Source organism: Apteryx rowi, unplaced genomic scaffold (genome assembly GCF_003343035.1).
Source record: "Apteryx rowi isolate R43461 unplaced genomic scaffold, aptRow1 scaffold_824, whole genome shotgun sequence".
In the NCBI taxonomy this organism is placed as follows: domain Eukaryota; kingdom Metazoa; phylum Chordata; class Aves; order Apterygiformes; family Apterygidae; genus Apteryx; species Apteryx rowi.
Window position 1 is genome coordinate 283366 of NW_020451121.1, and position 23794 is coordinate 307159.

At 36.2% G+C, this 23794-nt stretch overlaps 1 protein-coding gene across 3 annotated transcripts in view; it reads right to left on the reverse strand.

Moving 5' to 3' along the window:
- The window catches only part of TPP2 (tripeptidyl peptidase 2), a 53927-nt gene that overhangs the window by 21141 nt on the left and 8992 nt on the right, over positions 1–23794 (reverse strand). For all 3 annotated transcript variants that reach the window (XM_026089624.1, XM_026089623.1, XM_026089625.1), the window contains exons 6-23: positions 23625–23788; positions 22357–22511; positions 21340–21416; positions 20703–20830; positions 18679–18778; positions 16327–16475; positions 16037–16152; positions 14180–14348; positions 12018–12175; positions 10714–10790; positions 10347–10453; positions 9426–9580; positions 8183–8299; positions 6803–6903; positions 4044–4140; positions 3642–3779; positions 877–1121; positions 598–676 (exon numbers count right to left, since the gene is read on the reverse strand). In XM_026089624.1, the coding sequence (XP_025945409.1) occupies positions 598–676; positions 877–1121; positions 3642–3779; positions 4044–4140; positions 6803–6903; positions 8183–8299; positions 9426–9580; positions 10347–10453; positions 10714–10790; positions 12018–12175; positions 14180–14348; positions 16037–16152; positions 16327–16475; positions 18679–18778; positions 20703–20830; positions 21340–21416; positions 22357–22511; positions 23625–23788 (2332 nt within the window). The remainder of the gene's footprint in view (positions 1–597; positions 677–876; positions 1122–3641; positions 3780–4043; positions 4141–6802; positions 6904–8182; positions 8300–9425; positions 9581–10346; positions 10454–10713; positions 10791–12017; positions 12176–14179; positions 14349–16036; positions 16153–16326; positions 16476–18678; positions 18779–20702; positions 20831–21339; positions 21417–22356; positions 22512–23624; positions 23789–23794) is intronic.

The following is a 23794-nucleotide window of genomic DNA, read 5'->3' on the forward strand; positions in this document are numbered from 1 at the left end:
CCATGAAATACATTCTGTTGGAGCATACAGTTGTACTAGTGGTTGACAACATCAGAGTGTGCAGCAGGTAAGAAAATCTGCTTAGGCATTTTGAGTCAACAAATGCCTCATACTTTGTAAAAATAACATGTAGGTGTTAAGAAAGCACTTATTTTTGCTGAGAGTTGTATGCATGCAAGGAAGAGTATAGACATTTACTAGGGAATCAACATGCATAAAACAAAATACGTGGAGTTTTATATTTTTTCTCCATTCAAAAATGATACTAAACTAGGCAATTATATCAAACCATTTTTGAAGGCTGCCACACCAACAAAAAAGCAGTTGCTTCTACAAAATATAAGGATTCAGAGCTAAGGAAYAGTTAGAATTCAAGATTCAGAAAATTTAATTTCAAATTTAATTACAGGATGAAAATGAAACTGCTAGAAGTTACTCAGATTTTAAAATAAAACAACTGCTTCTAAAGTGTGTTCAGTTAATAAACTGAGTGCTCTTTAAAGTATTAAAACAAGAAAATATGACACTTCCTGGCATGCCATTCTCCTGCTCAAAAGTTTTCAGAAAAAGAAACTATCATTTGTTTCAAATACTCACAGCTTTCTTTCCAAGTTCTGTTTTAGACAATGTAAGAGCTCCTGCAAGGTAGCATCCAGGTCCTGCTCCTTTAGGTATTCTATTTAAATAAAGAAATTCAATATAAAAAACAGGTTCATTAATGTTCCATTGAGACTACAATAAAGAACCCAAACAGTGAAAGAGCAACACAGAAGGAATTACCAGCCTAGATAGGTAAGATACTACAAAGTATCATTTTAGTTAGATTTAGAGGCAGCTGGTTAGATGTATACCAGAAACAGGACCTCAGTAACTTACTTGTCATCAGGCAGAGATGTAACAAAGAATGGCTGACTGTGTTTTGGTGGAAGTGTCAAACTGTTGGATTTCTTCTTCCCTAAGAGAGCAAGGCTATGGTTTTCATAAATATCTAAGCTCAAGGTATTAGACAACCTGTGAGAAACAATAAATGGAAGGTCTTTGATGCGATCCAGCTCACTGTTCTGTTCATGACGAATTTGTAACCGAATAGTGTAATCTCCTTTTTCCAGTTTCACAGAATACTGAAAGAAAGAAGTTCTTGTAAATGTCAAGATTAAATACTTGACCATGCACACAGAAACTCAGAAATAAAATCATGTTTTCCCTGATGCATGTAGATCTAATCATTTAAAATATGCTAGGCCACTTAGCTTTTGAAATCTTATGAAAATGGTGCACTTTTTCCTGAGAGCAAAACACATTTTTGTATTGAATGGCAAAAAAAAAMMAAAAAACAAACAAAAAAACACATGACAACACACTTTTCAGGCCACAAAATAGGCTGGCATCATTTGCTCCTATTCTAACACTTAGTAGCTGCTCAAATAAAAATTAGACTTCTTGTTAAACTTCCAGTTCAACCCCCCCAGCAAATTTTCCTCAATATACTTGCAGTTTACTGTGCAACTCTGGAGTTCTATGATTTAGATCACTTCTTACTGTCTCAAACATTACACCATTTTTCCACACTAAGGGACCCAATACTTCTTTGGGATTTAGGGCTGCTCTTTAAAGAGCTGACAGATACTTTGCCCTGATTCTACAAAGCCTTCATACATACACTGAGGCACGTGCAGATAACACCATCCTTATTTATAAAAGTAAATGAGCAGATTCTTAGTTTTGAAAATGTTCTTTAATTTCTGCCAACCTAAAATGGGACTATACGAACGTTTTGAGCAGTAGTATGCTAGGTTTCCTTTAGGACTTTGCTGCTGCTGCTGCAATACACAAGGTAGAGTCAGAACTGCAGGCTTTGATGAATAAGCCTTATTTAACTAATATTCCACAATGACACCATGACTTATTTTATATTTTTTTTCTTGTTTAACCAAATATAGCAATTTAGTAATTGTTTCCTCTTACTTGTGCAATGGGAAATACAGGCTATACAACTGCTGTGTCAGTTCCACAGACCACAGTTTGGGCAGCAGATCTGGATTCAGTGAGTTTTCCGATGCTATACTAATAGCTAAGAATCTTGGTTCAGAGTATCAGAACCTTTCTGCAGTTTTTACATCAATACCAAAGGTCTTATCAGAGAGCTTGAACTTTTGCACTGTCCCTTTCATGATAACCTATCAAAGTAACATAAGACATAACTTAAATCCAGAACATAATCCTGAACACCCTTGCTGAGTGGCCACTGGGCCTGGAGGAACATGAAATCTTAAGATGTTTTCCTTTAAGTTAAAAAGTTATCCTAAGATCAAACATTTTGTCTTCAAACAGGTCCAGGACTACAATAATTTAACTCAGAGTTGAGTCACCAGGTGTCTTGGTCAGGCCTAAGCCCAACCATCATCTAGAAACATCTTTAAAAGCTTATCCTGAGATACAGCAAATATTTCTCAAAGCATGTCTAATACACCTCAGTAAGGCTTTGTTCTAAGCATAAAAGCAGTCTTATATAAAAGTACAGGAGGAGAGGATTAAACAGCTCTGAAAAGGACATTAATTGAGGACTCCCCTTCTCCCAGAATCGCCTTAACTGTGCTAAGGAGTCATGCTTCTTGCTGATATTTCTTGCTGGATTTACAAATTTTGAATTGTTTTAGAATTTTTCTATGACACAGAACACCAGAAAGGCACAGAGAGGTCCACCAGGCATAAGTAACAGACTACTTTGGTAATTTTTAGATATTATAGCACATTAAAAATGCAGGTTAAGGAATATAAGTTAAAATAATTCAATTTGTGAACTTAATTTATAAGATTCAGAAGACTTGCAATAAAGTGGATCTTATATTTACAATTCCAGAATCATCAATCAAAATTAACATCAGATTGATGAAGTCCAAGTGTGACTTCAGGTTGGTAAAAGTAATTTCAAAAACAAGAACTAGGTAAAATTTTTCCCTTATGCCTTTTTCTTTTTCTACATAAAATCCAGATCCACTGTCTGTTCCAGTGGAAAGAGATTCCCAAACAGGGCACAGTATCCACAAGTCTTGTCAAAAAAGCACCCTTTGAAAGACAGCAACAGGAGGTAACCAAGCTGTAGCATTTACAAAGGCTGTTTAAAGACATTAACGGCATGGAGGACAGCCTTCATGGATGCAGATCTGTGAAAGGACAAATTAGACTACAGAAAAGAATAACTCAACAGATCCTTTCCACCTGAAACAGAAAAGTTCAAGGTATTTTTGTAAAAAGCAAAACAAAAAACAAAACAAAACAAAAAACAATCCCAAAAGACAAGAACTTGAGTTCATTTCTTGAGCAGCATGGGTCAAAATGGCAAGAAACCAGAAGTTAATAGCTTTTTGTAGAAATAAAACAAGCCATAATACTCCCCTCGCTTTGGAGCAGGGAAAAAAAAGAAAAGAGTTCCACTTCATCAAAATAAAGGTGGTAACTTCTTACTCCCTCCCCATACAAACACATCACTGAAAGATACAGTGGCTGCACATGTTCTCATCTCTTCATGTTATACCTATGCATCAAGACCTGTTGGGAGTTAAAAGCAGGCTTGGGAGGTGAAAAAGGATGAAACTTTCGTATTTCAGAAAGTAGTAGGTAACAAATATATTGCTCTGTACCTGGTGTGGATAAGCATCTCCTGACCCCATTTGTCTTTTGTTCTGGTCGAAAATAATCCACAGTTGACTATCAAATTCAGATTCATACAACAATTCACAAAGAAGTGGACAGCTTGGAGTTACTTCTCCACTCTTAGGCTATGAAAAGAAAGGTCAAAACATTTATTCCACTGCTGAACAAAACAAGTACAATCCTGACGCATGCATTCAAAAGGAGATTTGAACTGAAGCCATTTCAAACAACAGTAGCTCCTAAAAAGCACCAAATCAGAATTTTGACTCTAGAGTCTACAGTCTGACTCTAGGCCCCATTTCTGATAGGAATCTAGTTAAAGCTAAAGCTTGTTCTAGAGAACATGCTGTATTTATTAGTGACAAACAACAACCGAAAAATCCCTTTACCTGATGGAAGTTGTAGGTCAAAATCATCTCATACAGTTGACGATTATTTGGTAAAATATCTCTGGATCCCAAAGGTTTTATTTTCGCACTCACTGGTCTGTAGTTAAAAAACAGAAGGGAGCATTAAGAGACACATTCATTCTATACCAAAATTCTGCCTAAGCAGAAGCATATTCTGAATTACAACTGAATTCAGCATGTGCAATAACTTCTCTTAAAATATTGTAGCTATCCAAACACCGTAAGAAAGTCTTCAATTACAATGGATGTCAATTCAAAAACAAGGCTTAGTGACATAACAGACACTGCCAAATATAGAAGCCAATTGAACTTAGCAAGCACATCTAATGCTCAAAATTAAAGGCCATGATATACTGGGAAGACCAGCAGATTTTAGGATTAGGAAAAAAAATTGGGTTATTTTACATCTCCAGTGTCTGTGTTGCCATCAGCACTTTAATTCACAGGCTGAAGAATGAATGGCAAGTAATTTTCAGGACAGATTAAGTAGTTAGTTGAGATTTGTTTGGTGTAGAAAGGTTCTTTCAGAAGAGGATTTGTAAGAGGCCTTGCAGAAATCAGAGTAAGAGTCAGCTTCCTAAAACAAAGGAAGACGCTTAACCAATACTACTCATCTAGAAACTTGAATATAGTTAGGAGAAGCCATTGTTCAGAGCAGCACAACTCTTTAAACCATATGCATCAAAGAGCATAGGCCAAATAACATCAAGATGGGAAAAAAAAAAATCACAATTTTGGAAATAAGGGAAAGGCAGAATTAGGGTGACTTGTGCAACATATAAGACTACATTTCATACATGCATTATGATAATCTTAATTATATGATCATGACTTTTCCACCAGACCCCAACACCTCTTTCAGTACAAAAAGCACTAACTAGTCACCCAGGGGGGGAGGAGGGAGGGTGTCTGTACTGGGTCAGACCACAGGCCCTTTTAGCCCAGGACTCCTACTCTAACAGAGACCAAATAGGAACTGCTGACAGAAAACTGTAAGGACAGAGTAATAACACACATGATATGTCCCCCTAATACTCACCCTGTCTCCAAGCATTTGAAAMTCAGAGACCTAATGAGAAGCCATTCAGTACTTTTTTCCTCTGCGTTATGACTCATACTTCATTCAAGAGACACTATTCAAACCCTAATTTAAATATATAAATATTTCTCATTAGTTTTCTTAAATGGAGTTCATTTGCTGTCAGATGAGCACCTCACAAATACTACAAGGAGATAATAGCATCCCTATTTTACCAGCCAAGAATGAAAGAAAGATACATCAGGGGACTGCTTCATTTCCTCACTTAAAGCATATGAGATCAGGTATTTCTGAATCTAGCATTAGGTAGCATGTACATTCAACACCAAACTCCCAGTGACCTCAATTCCAGTTACAAAAGTCCAAAAGTCTCAGTCAGGCACCAAGGTCTCCAATGAGGGACCCAAGTAATGGGAAATGTTAAATTATTGATCACTGAAATTGTCTGGCCAGGATCCTTAGCCCAAGCCTTAGAACTACTGCTTAGACTGTATGGCATTTCTTTCTCCTCCTGAAGTCCCCAACCTTATAAATTACTGCACTAGTTAGGAAACTTCAAACAAAGCTTTCCCTCCAAATCAGCACGTGTCAAACTAACAAACACACAACTTTTCACAAGAAATTCTGTACCAGTTTTTACAAAAACACTGCTGATCAAAAGAGAAGACGATCTTCCTAGGTCAAAATCAGGCAGGACCTGAAACAGCTGCATGGCTAGTTTTTTTTAATAAAAGTTACAAATTTATCCAAATGCAAAATGGAAGAGTTATGAAATAAGTTTCACACACAGGAGAATTTCCTCCCTTCTCAGCTATATTCACTACATACCATCCAACACGTGCAGCAAACAACGTGGAAGTTCTTTAGATAGTAGCCTGCTGATCCTCAGAGGAACATCCCCTATTCTGTGCCTCCAAGGTAAGGATCCCATGAAGAAGGTAACAAGCATGGAAACTGTATAGCTGTGTTTACATACAGCTTTTTAAAACTCTATTAGGACATTTTAGTCTTCTGTCTTGGTCTAGGAAATTTTACGATAAAAATCTCCAGAAATGTCAGCATATGGTGTAGACCAGTATCTACAGGACTGGAAGCTATTCAGGTATAGAACATGCTCAAAGGCTCTGGTACACTCTGGTCAACTGCAGGATCCACAACATTTTCATTCTGGCTGGAAATTTTGCATATTTAGTTGCTGTGCTCTGAGAAGTTTCTACTAAAGAGGTAGCATCTTTAAAGCAAGATATCAGGCAAAGCTTGGATAATTTTTCCATGGTGATAGTAAATAATACATTCTTAGCAAAAGGCACCCAACCTACCAACTTTCACGTTTGCAACACTGTTTCAAAAAAACAGTGGCATCAAATAACCTAGTACAATTTATTTCTTTAAATATTATAGTGTCTTTTACCTCTAGTAATCTCCCCTGGAAACAGTGGAATATCTTTGTGTTTTTTAAAAAAATTTAGCCTACGGAATGTAACTTGTATGGAAGAAGTCACCATAATTGTTCCTTTTTAACTTTGACAAAATAGGGCAATAAAGAAAATGCTGAGAAAATTTTCTATGTGATGCTTCTAAACCTACTTAATATTTCTCAAGAATACTGTTATCCTACATTTCACTGTTAGTTTGTTATTGTTTCAGCCACATACTAATAACTTGCCCACTTTCCAAAGCAGTTCCCCAAGAACTCTACCTGAGCGTTTGAACCCAGCTTTTCAGATTTATGCATGGAGCAATGTCTTCATACTTCAAAAGGGACTGAACATCAAATCGTACGATGCCTTCTGAAGCATGCTAAAAACAAAGTATAAAAATTACGTTTCTATGCATTTAAAACATAAGATACGAACAATCTGACGTGTCCCTCAAAAATACAATGCAAGTTCTATTTTTCTATATTAAAAGAACTAACACCAATTGAGTCTGGACGTGTCACAAGCTCTTATCTCTATAACAGCAGATACACTACGACTTATAAAACTTTAGCAGTATGAGTCAATCACTGGACTGCACAAGTTTAACTAAAGCCTTATTTGCAGACAGTCTTTTTTCCAAGACTGTCCACTGTTCTGGAAGATAATTTAAGTACTCACCCTGCCGGGGAAGCTTGGACCTGCTTTAGTAGGGGCTGCAATGTACACCACCACAACTACCTCTTCCTTCTCCTACTCTACCGATTCAAGATTGGTTACCTTAGCAAAATGCAACCTCTGCTTTTTCCCCCCACTTTATTCTGCTCTTAAAGTTCAAATAAATTCAACTTCACACATGAGAGAATTCTGATTTGCTCTGGCCCTTAGCTGAAAAAAGGGAGGAGCCAGGAGAAATTAGCACAGCTTCCTACTAGTCAGTGCTGCTTCCTGCAGATAGTGCCATCTCCACTCTAGAAGAGTGCCCTCTCCTAAGCAAGGTGAAGTCAAGCCAAGCCAGGTTGCACAGCACAGCAAAGAACAGAGGAGCAAGGCAAGACTACTGTGAATTTTACACTAATGTTTTTAGTAACATTTGAATCCTTTGGCATTACAGACTCTTAGAGGAGTCACAGTATTGCCATCTATACTGTGCCTTTGACTGTCCTAAACAATGAACCTCAAACTGGCATATCACAATAAAATACTGAACACAGAATATAAAACAAATTTTAATGACATTTTATTCTGAAAATTCTGAAAACAGAGTATTGTGTTTTAGCAATGGTAGTTTAGATACTCAAGTTCAAGAATTGTGCTCCCAGCAAAGTTTTTTCACACAAATAGTTGCTAATGAAAGCAATAGTTACAGCTTGAGCACTTTAATACACACTTTCYATTCCTGGTGTTTTTCTTTTTTCTAACTTTTTCCCACTGATTCGTAATGAAAACTCACAGAAGAATTCATACTAATCATAACTGGCACCTTTCTGTGGTACTAAGCTCCTATTTACCTATATTTAATGGAAAACATGAACAACTTGCATATAAACATACTTTTAGTCTTCCTAAATACAAGCAAGAATAAATAAAAGTTATTTTTACTCTGGGATATGTCATAAGACTATCAGAACAATTCAGAATAAGAACTCAGAAAATTTTACCATGTTCAGCTGAGGAGTAGCACAAAGTACACCATGGAAAGAAATTGTGTAATTGATGCTAACATCACTAAGGCTTGCCCACCACCGAGCAACACAAAATTCAATGGTTTTTCCAGCCTGGATAACAAAAGACAAAATTTAGGCACAAGCTCCCATCTTTCCCTTCTATTCACCCCACCTTTCTCATGCCCAAACCAAAAAAATTTGAATATAGCTCAAAAAAGAGATCTAGCTATGTCTAGTCTACTTCAATAATCTAGGTTTATACAGAACCAAACATGACATTATGCTTGTCCAGAAGAGACAGGACAGCTCCAACAAAACAGGATGTCTGATTACTCCAACAAAACAAAGAATACCAGAAGTACATACTACTGGGAAAGGTGTGGTTTTCAAGTACTACACTGTCTTTTCCTACCCTTCAAGCTATGCAGACAGGTTAGTTCATAGATTATTTTAACGTGTGCCTTAGAAAATGAATATTAGAGAAGGAGAAACCTCCCTCTGCTTCAATAAGAAACAAAGCTTTGGAGGATTTTTTTTTTTTTTTAAATCTGAAGTGATAAAATTCACAATCAATTGCATGGGACAGACTTAGCTTTGGGCCATCTACCTCCATTTTCAGAGCGGGTAAGGGACTGAATAGCATAGAAATCACAACTCCTCCCAGGCTTTAGGGCTACGCAACTAAATTAAGGGGGGGGGGTCAGGAGGGTGACACTTGAACACTGGACTCAGGCATCCACACACCTGAACTGTTAGCTCACCCCCTGGTTCTGTTTTAGACTGCTCAAACTAGATATATCCAAGGTAAGTCTGCTGTATCTGAGCAGTATGAATGTGAGCCAGTTGTGATCTGGCTTCAACATCAAGGAGATGTCCCAGATTACCACATCAAGCATTAAAGGCAAAATATGCTAAAAATACATTTATCTAACAAGTCTTGGACCCTACTTGAAAGGGAAATGAACTAGTTTCTTTAAACAAGCACTAACAAATTGAAGAGACTAAGTCTTCAGAAATATTTATAACGGTAACACAGGATAATTAAGAAACACTAGGATGCTATTAAAGACCTTTACAAAATAGACAAACAGACTACTATAAAAAACTTGTCATTTCTTTGGTTTGGGAATTTTTCTTTGAAAAAAAATTCGAAGTGAATTAAGTTTTATTTTGCTAATATTACTTTTTCTGTCTGTCTTTCTCTCCCCYCTCCATCCCCTACCCCAAAGTAACTTACTAAGACAGGAAATGCTTCAGTCACTGATCCTTTTTCTGGTAACGATGAAAATTTATAGAACTCATGACTTCTATATGCTTTTTGTTTCACTAACTGAACAGCATGAAGGACAAACTTGGCAGTCACATCAGAYGAACATGAACATACTGTCACTTCTAGATTAAAGAAAAAATTAAGTTTAGTTTCAACAGTCAAAAATTTTGGAAGAAAGGAAAGCAGATTCACTAGAAAAAGACTCTAGTTTCAGAAGTTATTAGCAATTTAAGAAGTTACACTGTACACAAGTGGCTCCACATGTGAATAGTACTTATGTATCGGGTACTTACAAAGACCCTTTCAGATTAAGGAAAACCAGCTAAGTTCAAAGATCAGCAAAAAGAAAAATTGACTCTTTACTGAATGGTGAAAATTAACCAGAYAGTACAGATTACACATCTGTAATCTGTTTTACAGCATAGACTGTTGCTGAATTCCAATTAAGAGAGTCTTATCACTATCTTCAGACCAAATGAAAGACTATTAAATAAAAATCCTTTCAACAATCTCTCATAGAAATAAAACCTTTTTCTCATTGCAGAATTATGAGCTACTTGCTGTAATGCAAATCATATTTTCTTTGGTTAATACATCTTTCATCTCAAAAGAAGGCAAACCTCTGGCAGGAATACTGTTCCATACATACGRGGAATCCCTCCAGTAACGTGCAATCACTCCAGATTACATTTGATGGTTTCTAGAAGACTGGACGAGGATCCCACTGTACCAGAAACTGTGAGACAATTCAAAGTCACTCCTCTAAGAGCTAAAACTCAGATAAGTATTTCATGCCTTTTTAAGTCAAATCCTCAAGTTCTTACTCAAGCTGAAATTCTTCAACACAGATTTCAAGACAACTTTGCCACRCGCGATTATTTTCCTTACCAGCCCATGTAGCTCCCTGTGGAACATCAATGAAGTGCCTTCGGATTTGACCAGGTTTAAAATGAACATCCTGATATGCAAGGTCATAGCTTGACGATTCATCTACTCTGTAAATTAAAAAAGAAAATGCAAACAGCAATCAACCGAGCTGTCAAATAGGTCGTATCTAATACAGAAAGAATCAACTGTCCTGTTTCTCTGAATCACTATACTCTTTGCTTTTCTTACTGGCTTATTCCAAGAAAACTGTACTGTATGGGGCATATCCATGTTAGCATGCAGCCCCTGGGCCACTGCTGCATAGGTAAATTGRGTAAATAAAAATAATTAAACATAAAAAAAGCAAATAAAGCTTGGGTTTACTGACCTTGTCGGTATAACAACAGTTATTGGAACTCTGAACAGAGGGCCTGCATTAGGCATTGCTATATCATATCCACACACCTGACAAAATAAAATATAGACACTTAAAATCTTTGTTCAAAATCAAATTTAAAAGATATCATTAAATTCAAACTAGTTGCATATTATTTTGAATCTCTGTAAATATTAAGAAATGAGATTGTCACTTCAACCACTACCACCTTAGAAATAGTAAGGCAACAAGACTAAAATTTAAGAGCTTTTAATTTTTGTTCATTTCACTCTTTTTCTACAAGTGTTCAAGCTTTCAACTGACATCTGATAGTCCCTATATCAAAAGCTAGACCTAATTCCAAACTCAGAATTTACCCCAAACACACATTATTTTAATTTAGCTTTTTTGTTGCATTAAAAAAAATATATATATCTTCTAATCCTTGAGTTTCAGGCTTATATTCGATAAAATACAGTCCAATTTACCAAGCCTTTCACGTCCAAGCCTCTTTGCTAAAATGTTCTCATTGGTACTACAAACGACTAACAATTCTAAGCATCTTAAGCAGGTCTTTTCCAAAAGCAAGCTGCTATCCTTATTACAATCAACTGCAAGGCAAGCATTTTAACATTAGTATGAAGTTTGGGATGAGGAAGGTTCAAGATTGCGTGTTGCTGGGAGGCTTTCTTTTGGAGAAGTAAAGGAGGATGGCTGGGAAAAAGAGAGAGAAGTTTAATGACTTTTATATTAAATTTGTCCAAATATGGATGTAGCCACTCAAAGGCAGCGGAACCCTTCAGTGGCACATAGCCATTGCTCCAACAGGGGGAGGAAGGGGAAAACAAGAAAGCAGGTTTCACCAGTACATCACTGTACCCACCAATTCCTGAAGTCGAAGCAAAATCCTAGCACCATAGAAGACTATGGCAACACCATAAAAACTAGCCCAGCCCTTAAGTCACCATAGAGAGAGAAATATTAAAACTTCTTAAAAACACCAAGACTCTATACTCAATAACAGTATTCTACAGAGCCAGATAGCCAGAGGTAAAACTTACTTGGTTTTAAAAAAGCAACATTAAAATAAAAACACAGCTACTTATCAAAGTTTCAGTGGTATCTGTTATAGTAAATACCTCATRATTATTGCTGAACCCTGGATTCAGCCATTAAAGTGGAATGGAGTGTGGCAATATTTTCTAGTCTGTACAGCACAGCTTTTATTTCTTGAAAAATTACTTCTCAAAGTAGCTAGAGACCACATGAAAGGGAGAAGGCATACAGTCTTGCTTAGAATATGAGTACTTCAATACCTCTGTATAATGTAGTCCTTCTCTCAGGCCACGTGGATCCACACGAATGTTTATATGTCGACACTGGTTCATAAGCTCTAAATGACTAGGGCACTGAACCCACGGTGCATTTGAAGTTAAAGCTAAATGCAGCTGCAGAGATATTCTTTCAGTGTTTTCTGTCAAAAAGATAAAAATAAAAATAATTCAGTAATCCAAATAAGTGCTTGGATTCTACCATAACAGTGTTTGCCATTAAAATGTACACATCTCAAAAAAAATGTAATAGAAACAAATTAGTCCCAAAATGGTAAGTTCTCCACTAAATATTGAGTGTTCTATATTATCTCTTTTAATCAGAGAAAATAGAAACAATAGCACAATATAATAAAATAAAGGTTACATCCCACTTTGAAATTATCCCTCATAAAACAATCAAACTCGACAAAGTTGAAGGCTAGCTAGCAACCAGTGCCTCAGTTGCCCATGCCATAATTTGGAAGCAAATATACACATTCCTGTATAGAGCCAGAGGCTTGCCTAACACAGAGAAATAAAATAAAAACCAACTGCACTGATTCTGAAGCTTATACTGATTACCAAATTACACTACAGCAACCTTAGTGAGGGTTAAGCTCTCAAAATTAAAAGGACTATGATAATTTAGTCTCACTTCCTTCACAGAAGTCCCACAAAACACATCTGGATTAGTTTGTATGTCCAAAAAAAAAAAAAAAAAAAGAAGCTGTGGTTTAAGGCATATCTTTTAGAAAAGCACCCAACCCTAGTTGCAATTTTTTAGTGATTAAAAGTCAGCTATCAGTCTTATGCTGCTCTAAAGACAAGTGCCACTTTAAAGAAAACAAAAATTCATGATTTCTATTCTGAAGTAGCCTTAGACTAGTTTTCAGACATTTAGTTTCACTGCATCTTTGTCAGGTAGAGAAGAGAGTTCTCTATCATCAGATGCACTTCCCTCACAGGTATATCAGAAGCAATCAGCTCAAAGAGAACTTCAAGGGACAGACTGAGCAGATCAGCCTCCCTTAATCTCGTACTTAAACTCCCTCAAACTCAGTCTTTTTGAAGATACCAGACACAGCACAGCCATAACAATTGGACAGGTGCTAGAGACACAACATCATGGTGCAAGCTAATTATCATTACAAATCTCTAACTGTGTTTTCAGACTGCTTGCTTCCTGCCGAAGAGAGTCAATACTACATATGGAGGATTATTTTATTTTTCAGTGTCATGCTGTCAAGTTAAACAGGCTGAGTGCGATGTAACCTATCAAACAATAAGATTACTCTGAATCAGTAACCTGTCCTCATTAACACAATCTCTTCCCCTAAACACACTCATCCTTTGTCACATACCAACTTTCCTCTGGATCACTGGTTTCAAGAAAGAAATTAATCTCAGTAACAAGGTCTCACATGGATCATTTCTGAATGTACCTTAACCTATTTAGCTGCTCAGCGAGTCCAAATTTGTATTTAACAAAGCAAAGCAGGGCAAAATGCTTTATGCAAAAAAGTTCTTGTCAAACCTATCTTGACTGGCGTCAGTTACTCATGTTAAAGTAATTAAAACCTTTATCAGTCCCTACATTGCCTGCCTTAGATGTGTTTATGTTTATCCATTAGTACTGAATATAAGTCCATTTTGTTAAAACTAAGATTTTTCTCATATTGTGAAAATGTGAAGCCTAAAGCTAGAATTTCTAGCCTTTAAATGCCCAGAAATTAATTTCTCAGTTAAATTCTTCCATGTTCAGAACAATATTCATACCTTGTCAAAAGCTATCTACAAAAAAACTGAAGTTCTAAAATTTCATGAAACATGAAGGATATTTGATTATTTTTTTCCATGTTTTCTCTGCCCCCCTCCAATCTCATTTTAACTTCTATAGAACAAAAAGATTCCTTTGTTCAGTGAGAGGAAACATGAAGTAAAAGAGTCACTAAGAATGCAGAAGTGCTGAAATTAAATACATGAGGTTGGAATGGAAAAGTCATTTAGCTACATGCCTTCATTTACCAGTGAAGTTAGAGTTGCACTCTTTCTTTTCATGGTGAAAGGTTCCTATCACTCCTCAGTATTATAGCTTTTGCAATTAAAGATTACATTAAGATTACACCTTATTTTTTTCCCCTCATACAAATAAAGTTCTTTCCTACCTGTATTCTCAGGAAAGACAGGTTCTATGCCAACCCCATGATCAGAAGGTGCTGTTATCTGGGCAGGATCTCTGAGGTAGATTCCACGGTTGCTTCCAACAGTGACAGTAAAGCCTATGTTACTTGTAAATGATGAATTCTGAATGAGGTAGTCATAGGCTTTATCAACCTATTAGAAAGAACATATTCCAGATTAACCAATTTCAGGTTAACAGTCATTTATACACATTATCTTCTATATGTACTCAGCAAGCACAGCAACAAACAGTGAAGTAATTCACATGCTACTTATTTGAGTCTTAGTGACTGCACCTTACTTCCCATGATACTAAGTATAGAACATAGGTCAAACACTTTCAGTTTGCAGCAGCTGCACAAAGCACCAAAATAGTGAAGACCATTTAAAAACACTTGTACAACTCTCCTTTGCTATACATTCATTACAGGATGCGCAACAGAAGTTTTCAGAGATGATTTCAGAGACTAAAGGCCCAGATCTACAACACTAATTTGGGTCTCTTTCTCATATCTGGAGCAAAATTTATTAAGCATCTGAGCCTTTTATTTGAAACAAGAAGTTAACCACTTCAAAACAGACAAGCACAATGGGATGCCCAGGCTAAGAAACAGGAAACGTTGAAAAGAACAGCACTTCTGAAATCTCACTTTTTATGTCTAAGAGATTCAGGTCATGAAATCCTGTCTTAGGTTTAAGTAAAAGAGCAATCATTGTAAAACCAGACAAGCAGCTCACTTTTTGGGGTTAAAAAAAAACAAAAACAAAAAACAAAACAACCCACATCACACACACAAACACAATATCTCACCATCTTGCTTTCTAGTCTACTGACTCCAAAACCCTACATTCTCTTCTACTTCATAGTAAMTACCTTCCCCAGTGAAGATTAGGCCACTCTCTGTGAGACAATTGGACATCCAATAGCCTCGATCCCCCAGGTCATGGTAAGTGTTTTAATCAGACTATTAAATCATAAGATAGGACTGGTGTACTTCATTTTTCTGTGGCAATGTTTTTATTTAATATGGCCACCTTTGTTGCCTTCTGTATCAAACTCAGTGTTATAGATGTGCTTAGAGAGCATCATCTACTAGTTCAAGCATCTCAAGAACATGAGTTTAGGACTGAGCATTTAAGATCTAGCATCTTCCCAGCATTTCCATCTGGCCAGGATGGAGCAACTGCAGGCAGGAACAGCAGCAGCTCTTTAAGAACCTAAGCAAATTCACTGGCCAAAACTTAAGCACAGGGAGATTGTCATCCAGCAGGTTTTCATAACACAAAGGATCAAAACGCAGATTTCCAAGCTACTTAAGTCCAAAAGATACAATGAAAGCTCAGACTTATTAATGCCGGCCCAGAGCAAAGCCGTCACAGAAGTGCAGCTGTACTACTCTGTGAAGCAGAGTGGGTGTCTCTGTAATTTCACTCCCCCAAACTTACAGTTCCAGCACTTGTTCACACAGAACAAGATCATCTCTCTCTGACAATAGTGTAAACAAATTTTTAGACACTAAGATTTAAGACTTGGACAAAATTGTTAAGACAATTTAGGCATCCTAATCCAAATGTGGGGATGACAACAACCCAYATCCTACTTTATATGTCCATATGCTTTTTTGGTCAGTCTAAGAATGTGGCTTGTTAACACATTTATTCTACTGTAATTGCATGCTGAAGCCAAAAAAAASAGTCTCATTCCTCCTCTCCTCTCACTACATTCCCTTTTTTTCCCTGAATCAGACCTAGAAATCAAGTGGCATGAGAGCAAGCTGAGTGAATTCATCCAGAAAACTGTTCTTTTTCTGGTGGGTTAGTTTTCCACTGTTAGCAAGTACCTGAATAACACCATGTCCTTGTGCAAATACTTCTATATTTTCAGCTTTCACTGCAGTATTTTCTAATGCTCTTCTGACAGAATGAACTGTGTAATGAATATCATTAGCTTTGAGTCCTGAAATTAAAAATAAAGCTATAATTGGAGACAATTAAATAAAAAGTTACTACATTATCAACAATTAATTGTTGTTAAACACATCATAGCAATCTTTTTTTTTAAATTAGGAAAAAAAGGATCTAATCTCTTTTACACTATGTATCTGTACTTAGTATTGTAGCATATTATTACCTGACAGTACTAATGCAATGCCTCCGCAGGCATTGGGTGAAGACATGGATGTGCCATTCATGAGTTGTGTTCCTCGCAGAGTCCAGTTTGGAACAGAAGCAATAGCACCTCCTGGTGCACTGATACTTACTCCAAGCGCTCCATCAGTACTAGTGTTAAGATAGAATTATTGAAAAACAAGCATTTTCTCCTGCACACTTTATACTGAAGGTACTACTGTATCTGTACATTTAAAATGATAACTTTAGCTTTAGTGACATTCTCAAGTATATTACTTTATTAAATCCATTAATCCTAAGAAAGCATGCCATTAAATGGTAACTTCAAATGTCATATTAATCATCAGCTATGCCTGTTTTCTGAACCTTTAGAGGTATAATATTCCACACATTGGAAATTTTCAGACAGTCAATTTTTACATATCAATCAGGCTTCAGTTTAATTAGAAGAGTATCTTCTGAGATCTGAACTAGTTTATGTTGCACACAAACCAGCCTATTAGGCACTTAAATGCATAATTGAGTACTCTACTGAGTCTACTTAGCCTTTATTAATTTTAAATAAGATTAATAACAGGAAGGGGAAGAACAGAAGAGTTTCAAAATTCAGATCTCTAACTGTGAGCGTAGCCACTTCAGAACTATGACAAATTTTGAATTACAACACAGAACTTGAAACAAGTAGGGCAAGGGGAAAAGGCACAAGAAGGAATGTCAACAGGTGGATCACAATCTGCTGAGTCTAAACCACTTTTAAATATGCTTGAGCAAGAAAGGAGGGGTCGATGTCTATGGCACACTTAAAGAAGTTTTTTATTAGTATGAGCCAGACTTGCCCAATCTTCCCTGTTCTGGACAGAAGAAAAGTACACCACTTGAACAATCACACCACTACACCTCAGCTAGTAAGTTCTGCTGAGAAACAGGGTATATTAGTTTGACTTAGCTCCTACACTGACAGCCTCATATGCCCAAGGTCTGTCTCAAATCCAAGTACAGTCAGCATGACTCTACAATACAGCATTTAGACATATTTTATGAATCTAGTATAAACAACAGGTTTTGAATCATTACACTTCTGGCTAAGCAGCACACAGCAGATCTACCTGAAATCCTACTCAGACAGACTAATCTCCGACCCCAAGCCTACTCTAGCAAAGCTTTAGGAACTCTGCAGTCACGTGTACCACACCCTACACAAGGAGAACCCTCCTTTGGCCAGATTTGGGCCTTTCAGTTCACATATAGTCATTCAGTCTATTTCTCAGTGTAGAGTGCCAAAGCAGGAGATCTTCCACAGATCTAGATATAAAAAGTAGTCTATATAGCAATCTCAACTAAAAAAAAGAAAAAAAAAAAACTTTCATTCTCAGGTTGAGGGAGAGAGAACATTTATCTCTTATGTGAAACATGACAATTTTGCATAGTAAGGTTCTTGGAACAATATACTTGCCTGTAAATATACAGACACTATGATGGAATATTTCAAAGAAAAATGCTATTAGGGAGGCAGATGCTATGCAATCAGCAGATAAATTAAGGACCAACCTCAAACTACGGTTCTTATATTTTCCTTCCCTCAATAATATTGTAGGCTAAACTATTAAAAAAAGTATACAATAACTTCATGACTTACAAGAACAATTTCAAAATCTAAACACAGGTAAGAACTCAGGAAGAAATGCTGTTCTTTTTCTCTCGACTATGACATTACTGTCAAATTCTTCTGAGACATGATATGAAATAAAAATCCAAGTTTTCACTGTCCACAGATTTGCTTTTCCAGATCTTTGAGATCTTCTATAATGTGACACAGAAAAGCAATTTTTCTCTCTACTCACCTCCACTAGCTCAAGCAAAACTCTTAAGTAGGCTGTGCCATTATGGCAATGTCACTGAAGCCATTAGTCTTGAAATCAATAACAGTATTTCTTCTGATTATCAACACTAACAGAACAGTTAATTTTACCACACTTTACCACACTAACTTTATGAAACAAATGCTACTGAAAAAAGCCTCTGAAAAAATAAATTCCAGAAAAAAAATTCCCAAAGAAAAATGTTATTTTCAACAACTTCTATTGCCTCTGCTGAGAAAACCATTATAGACTAGGTTTTCACTCAAACACATTTCTCTGAAAGGCACAGGTTGTGAAAAGGCAGTTTAGTGGTATTCCCTCTCCCCCAAGAGCTCTAGAGGCTTAAAACCAAAGATATTTCAAGAACAGCAGGCCACCTAAGCTCTTCCCATGGGAAAGAAACTTCTTTTCCATATTAATGACCAATTTTTAGATTTTGAATGATGTGATCTGACTCCAAAACTAAAGAACTTGTTCTTTTTAAAATAACCTACCTAGGCCCTCTAGATGACCAAGTATATTGATTTGCTGGCAGTTTTTCTCTCAAAGAATATTCAGCAACCATCATATCAGGTGATACATAAGCACCAACACCTATTAAAAAAAAAGTTCAACTATTTGAGATGTCTAATGGATCTGTATCAAAGGCAAAAATAAAATCTCCTCTGTGTTTTCAAATAATTGTGGAAAAAAAATTGTTGATGTTTATAATGGACAAATACATACATTTTTCTATCTCAGTAAAATTTTTTTTTAAACAAAGCAAGTGTAATGCAGCATGCTATACAGTAACAATACTGATACATTCTGTGTTTAATTTTATGATATTTTAGTATCATACAACAGGACTAACATGAATAAATTTTAAATTTCATTTCAGCTGGAGTAGCATACATTCACTGTCTGTACTTCTTTCAGAACAGATTATTTTTACATGCCTTTTTCTTTTTTTTGAGAAAGAATATTTTGGCTTAGTTTATACTGTTATAAACTACACCAACCTCACCTCAAAGCAATCAGTGTAAATTGGCTCTTGTTCATATGGCTCAGAGCTACACCACTTGGAGCAGAAGGCCACATCCATTCAGCTTAAACACTATCCTGATGAGATAGTCATTGTCCTCCTGAATACTCCAAAGTGCCCAAAGCATGTAAATGACTAGGTCAAAGCCTGCTAAAGCTGTGGTTTTAGAGCATGATGCCAAGGATGTGTGTTGTCTATTCTACAGTGTATAGTCTCAGGTCTTCCTGCTACAAGCACTACCAGGAAACTACCATGCCAAGCTGAGCRAACCAAGCTCAGGCAAGGTCTGTGTCCACACTGTCTGTCTGAACTAACATAACCTGTCAACTGTACTTTGGTTTTCCCCTCAAAGAAAACTACCTGGTTCACTCCAGATGGAAGACAGGCGGAAGCTATTTTACACGCAGAGTGGATGATAAAGAAACCCAGTCTCTGGAGTAATACAATGAATCAGCTGAGTTAACATAGTGGAGGCATTGTCAGAATGAGGCCAATGAAGACCTTAAAAGAGCCTGTTAGTTCCAGTTCCGTTCCCCCAATCTCACTCATAAAYAGAGTAATTGCAAATTAACTTTTAGAAAGCAATCAGTGTTAATTCTATTAGTTACCCTGAAATAGTGTCTCTCAAACCTTCAAGTCTATATGCTGGAGTGCTAGCATGAGGATTCTGAGATTTACTGCAGTAAACAAATTATTTACAGCAGCATCAGAGGATTTATATAATAATTATGAATAGGAAAGTTAACCCTGAGTGCTAAACATTTTTTAAACTCATTGCAGTGAAAGACTGACGTATATAACAAAAACACATACTGGCATATCAGAAGAACCAATTCTTATGCCAGTAATACATTTGCACAGACATGGCACCATAGCTTAAAGGATTCTTCCCTTAGAACGACCTCTCCAGGTAGTGTAATGGTAATATCTTATATTCAGATTATAAAGCTAGGTTTCACTACGAATAGAAAGAAAACATAACAGGATACCTGATTAATCACCATTTAGATCATCTAAAATTATATTTTTGACAATTTAAGGTGCACTTCAAGACTTTACATAAGAGAAAAATATAACCAAGTTTAATTCTAATTTACAAGTTGCATTTACCAATAGCTAATCATCTGAGCGAAGTGATGTACTTAGACAGTTACAGTTAAAAAGAATCATCTTGGGATCTTTGCGTAAGCCAGATCACAAACATTTTGCAAATTTTATATAACGTCACATCAAATTAAGACCACCTGCATCTGCTACCTCTGTTTTCTGCATAGGTAAGTTCTTGAATTGTAAGGTAACAATCTAAGCTTCTATACCTAAATATACAGTAAGTGCCTTCCTCCGAATTAATCTTGTTGCCTAGTAAGTCTTTGAAAATACCTTAGATTAACAACTGATCTGTGATCTCAAGCATGTAACACAAGGACACAACTTGTAAAGATAGCAGTTGAATACTGTCAATGTGAGTAATTTTTTTCAAAACAAATTATTTACCTATTACACTAGATGTAGTACCACCAGGACATCCTACTGTAGAAAGGCAAGGGCCATTATTGCCTGCACTTGAAACATAGATTACATTGTGTTTCCACACAGCTTCATTAATTACTTCACAAATTCTCCTAAAGTAAGAGAGGAAAATAATTCATTTAATCAACAATGCTGCTTGCCTCCCACAGACATTAAGGGCAAAACTCCCAGTTCCAGTAGAATCTCTGTGTCCAGTCAGAGAGCATATGGAGCATTATCCAGCCTGCTTCCCACACCTAACAGAGGTATTTCCAGTACTTAAGTTGACCACAAAATACAGCTTCTAATTTTAAAAAGGAGCAATGATCGCATAGCAAAATTAAGTCTCCCCCAAAAAATCCCACAGATTATGTAGTGTTCTAACTACAGAAATTCTTGTTTAATATTCTAAAAAAATTCCTTGCATTGTAAATTATTGGCAATTTCAACAGGTTTACATTTTTAAATACATCTTTGTAAGTTAAGTAAACTGTGACAGTTTAACGTCTATGAATCATTTTGGCCTGGACAATTCATTCTTACTTACATTTATGCAAAACCAAAGAACTGTAATTCCAGTTTTGTAATATTTAAATAGTTTGTATTAACCACAAACACTCACCCAGAATTTGGCCAATGTGTTGCTTCTCCATAGCTATAGTTGACAAGATCACATTTATATTTTATTGCTTCTATCATCTGATAAAGTCAAAAAAAGCCAAAATACACACTGGTCATAGGAAAGATCACAGAACATCTGCTATAGTCACACAAAGGACAAGGGACAAGTTTCTCTTGATTTTACCAGACAAACAAACTTGAAGTAAATTAAAATCTTTATCTAGATGATATTTTCCTAGTGACCACCAAACAGAACAAAAACCCCAGTCCTCAAACACCTTATCAACTTGTCACGTTCCAAGTTATAAATTAAGGCATTAACCTGAGAGAAAACCACAGAGATCATTAGAATTTTGTCTCAAATGTCTGTCCTCAATAACACAAAATTCCTCCTTACTAGGCAGTTTGGTCAGATTCCAAACAGTCATGAAAACATTATCGCACATCTTCATGCTGCCATAGCAAGATCTTTTTATGGACCACAAGTATAAGTTTCTATTTTCAATTCCTTTTACTGTGTAAAGTTTTCCCCATCCACTCACTATGTGGCAGAGCCTTTCACTGTTAGAAAGGAATGGTATTCCTCACCCTTTTGAGGAATATAGTGAAAATAAACTTAGCCGCATGCTTAGACACTGGTCTCTATCCTAGATTTATCTAAATATKTAAGTATTTATTTATTCTATAGTTATCTAAGTAACTATAAAAAGTATACTGACAGCACAGATTAAGGAATATAAAATAAGCATACAAGTCACTTAACTCATGTTAGTTAGCAGAAACACTGCATTTCTATCAGACTGAAAAACCTCGTTAGTGCTCYATGCAACAGAAGTCTTTTACGTTAAAGCGTTATTGTTAATAAATGTTTGAAAATTTACTCCAATTTTTAAGTGTCTGGCATATTCTAGAACTATAAAAACACAGACTATAAGCAACAAGAGCAGACAGTGATCCAGAATAATCTAGAGTTAAATCAGACTGCCGAGATTAACTATTTATTTAGTGAAATACTCACAGCTCTTATTAGACCAGTGCCAGTTTCCATTGTACTTAGTCTTGTATCACCAATCTTGATTGCTAGAATTTGAGCTCCAGGAGCCACACCATTTCGTTCAGGTTCCTCCGGAAAGTATCCGGCTGCTATACTAGCCACATGTGTTCCATGTGCTCCTGAACAAATGAAAAAGCATATCGCTGTACGCTTAGCAAGCTTCATTTATATTAATTTAATACACTGCAGTTCAAATCATTTTCATTTATTGAGCTACCAGTATATAAATGAAGCCCAGAGTTCAAATCACTTTGTCTCTTATTACAGTACAGCATTTGTTTAAACAAAAAGCCAGTAAGCATCAGCAATTTGCAAAACAGAACAGCTGGGAGGGATAAGGGGGAGAAGCATTAAATTAACCTTGTTAACTCCACTATCAAAGTTACCTAAAAGGCTCAACACTTTCTACTACAAGTTAAAGTTATTCCCCCAAATGATCCAGACAGTGGGGTTTAACACACACACACCCCCCCCCGGTCAAATACTCAAAAATAAAACTACATGGAAACATAAAAGGAATCAAAAAAATGTACCATCAATTTTGGAACCAGAACTGTTTTCACAGTATTACTGAAATATAGATATTTTCACAAGAAATTAAGAGCATTCTTTATCAAATATATACCATCTGAACCCTCTAGATGCTTCCAAAACAAAAACTGATTAAACACAGACATAAAAATATGGGATCAGAGTGGTTGGAGCTACAGCTATAGTGACACCTGCCATCACAAGAAAGTTTAGATAAATCAAAATAGCTAATTCCCTTTCATTCATGGATGTCTTATTTAAGAAGCTGCCCATAAATCATTCTTTAATCATAAAAGCTGCAAAGGACAGCAACTAAAATTTAACAATCATCTGATACTTAACAAAATGAAAAAAAATTACTTTGAAAGAAGGTTCGCTCTATTTAGGCTTATGCCAGTAAGATGCAGGAACATCTTCAAGAGTAACTTCAACAAAAAATATACTATCTATACATGCATACATGCACAGAGCTCACAATATTTCAGACAAAAATGCAAGCAAGTTTGGTAATAAGATGTCATTATGGGTTTACACTAGGAAATGTGGATATTGATCTTTAACATTATACCGATGGGTGCTGTATTAATAAATTGCCTTGGGCCATCCCAAGTACCRGAATCAGGCTCCAATACACTATTCGGATAGCTGCTTCTTATGATACCTACTCAGCAGCAAATTTCCTTAAAATGCATTTCATTTACCTCCACTTGTCACAATGGAAAGAAGGTTCCCATCATCATATATGTTAACAGAATAATTCAGCATCTCAGATGTTCCAAAAGATCCATATTCCTGAGCCTCTTTGTAGGTTCTCAACACTGTACAGCTAGTTAAGTCACCACTCTCACTTGTATCTATGCAGGCTCTGTTG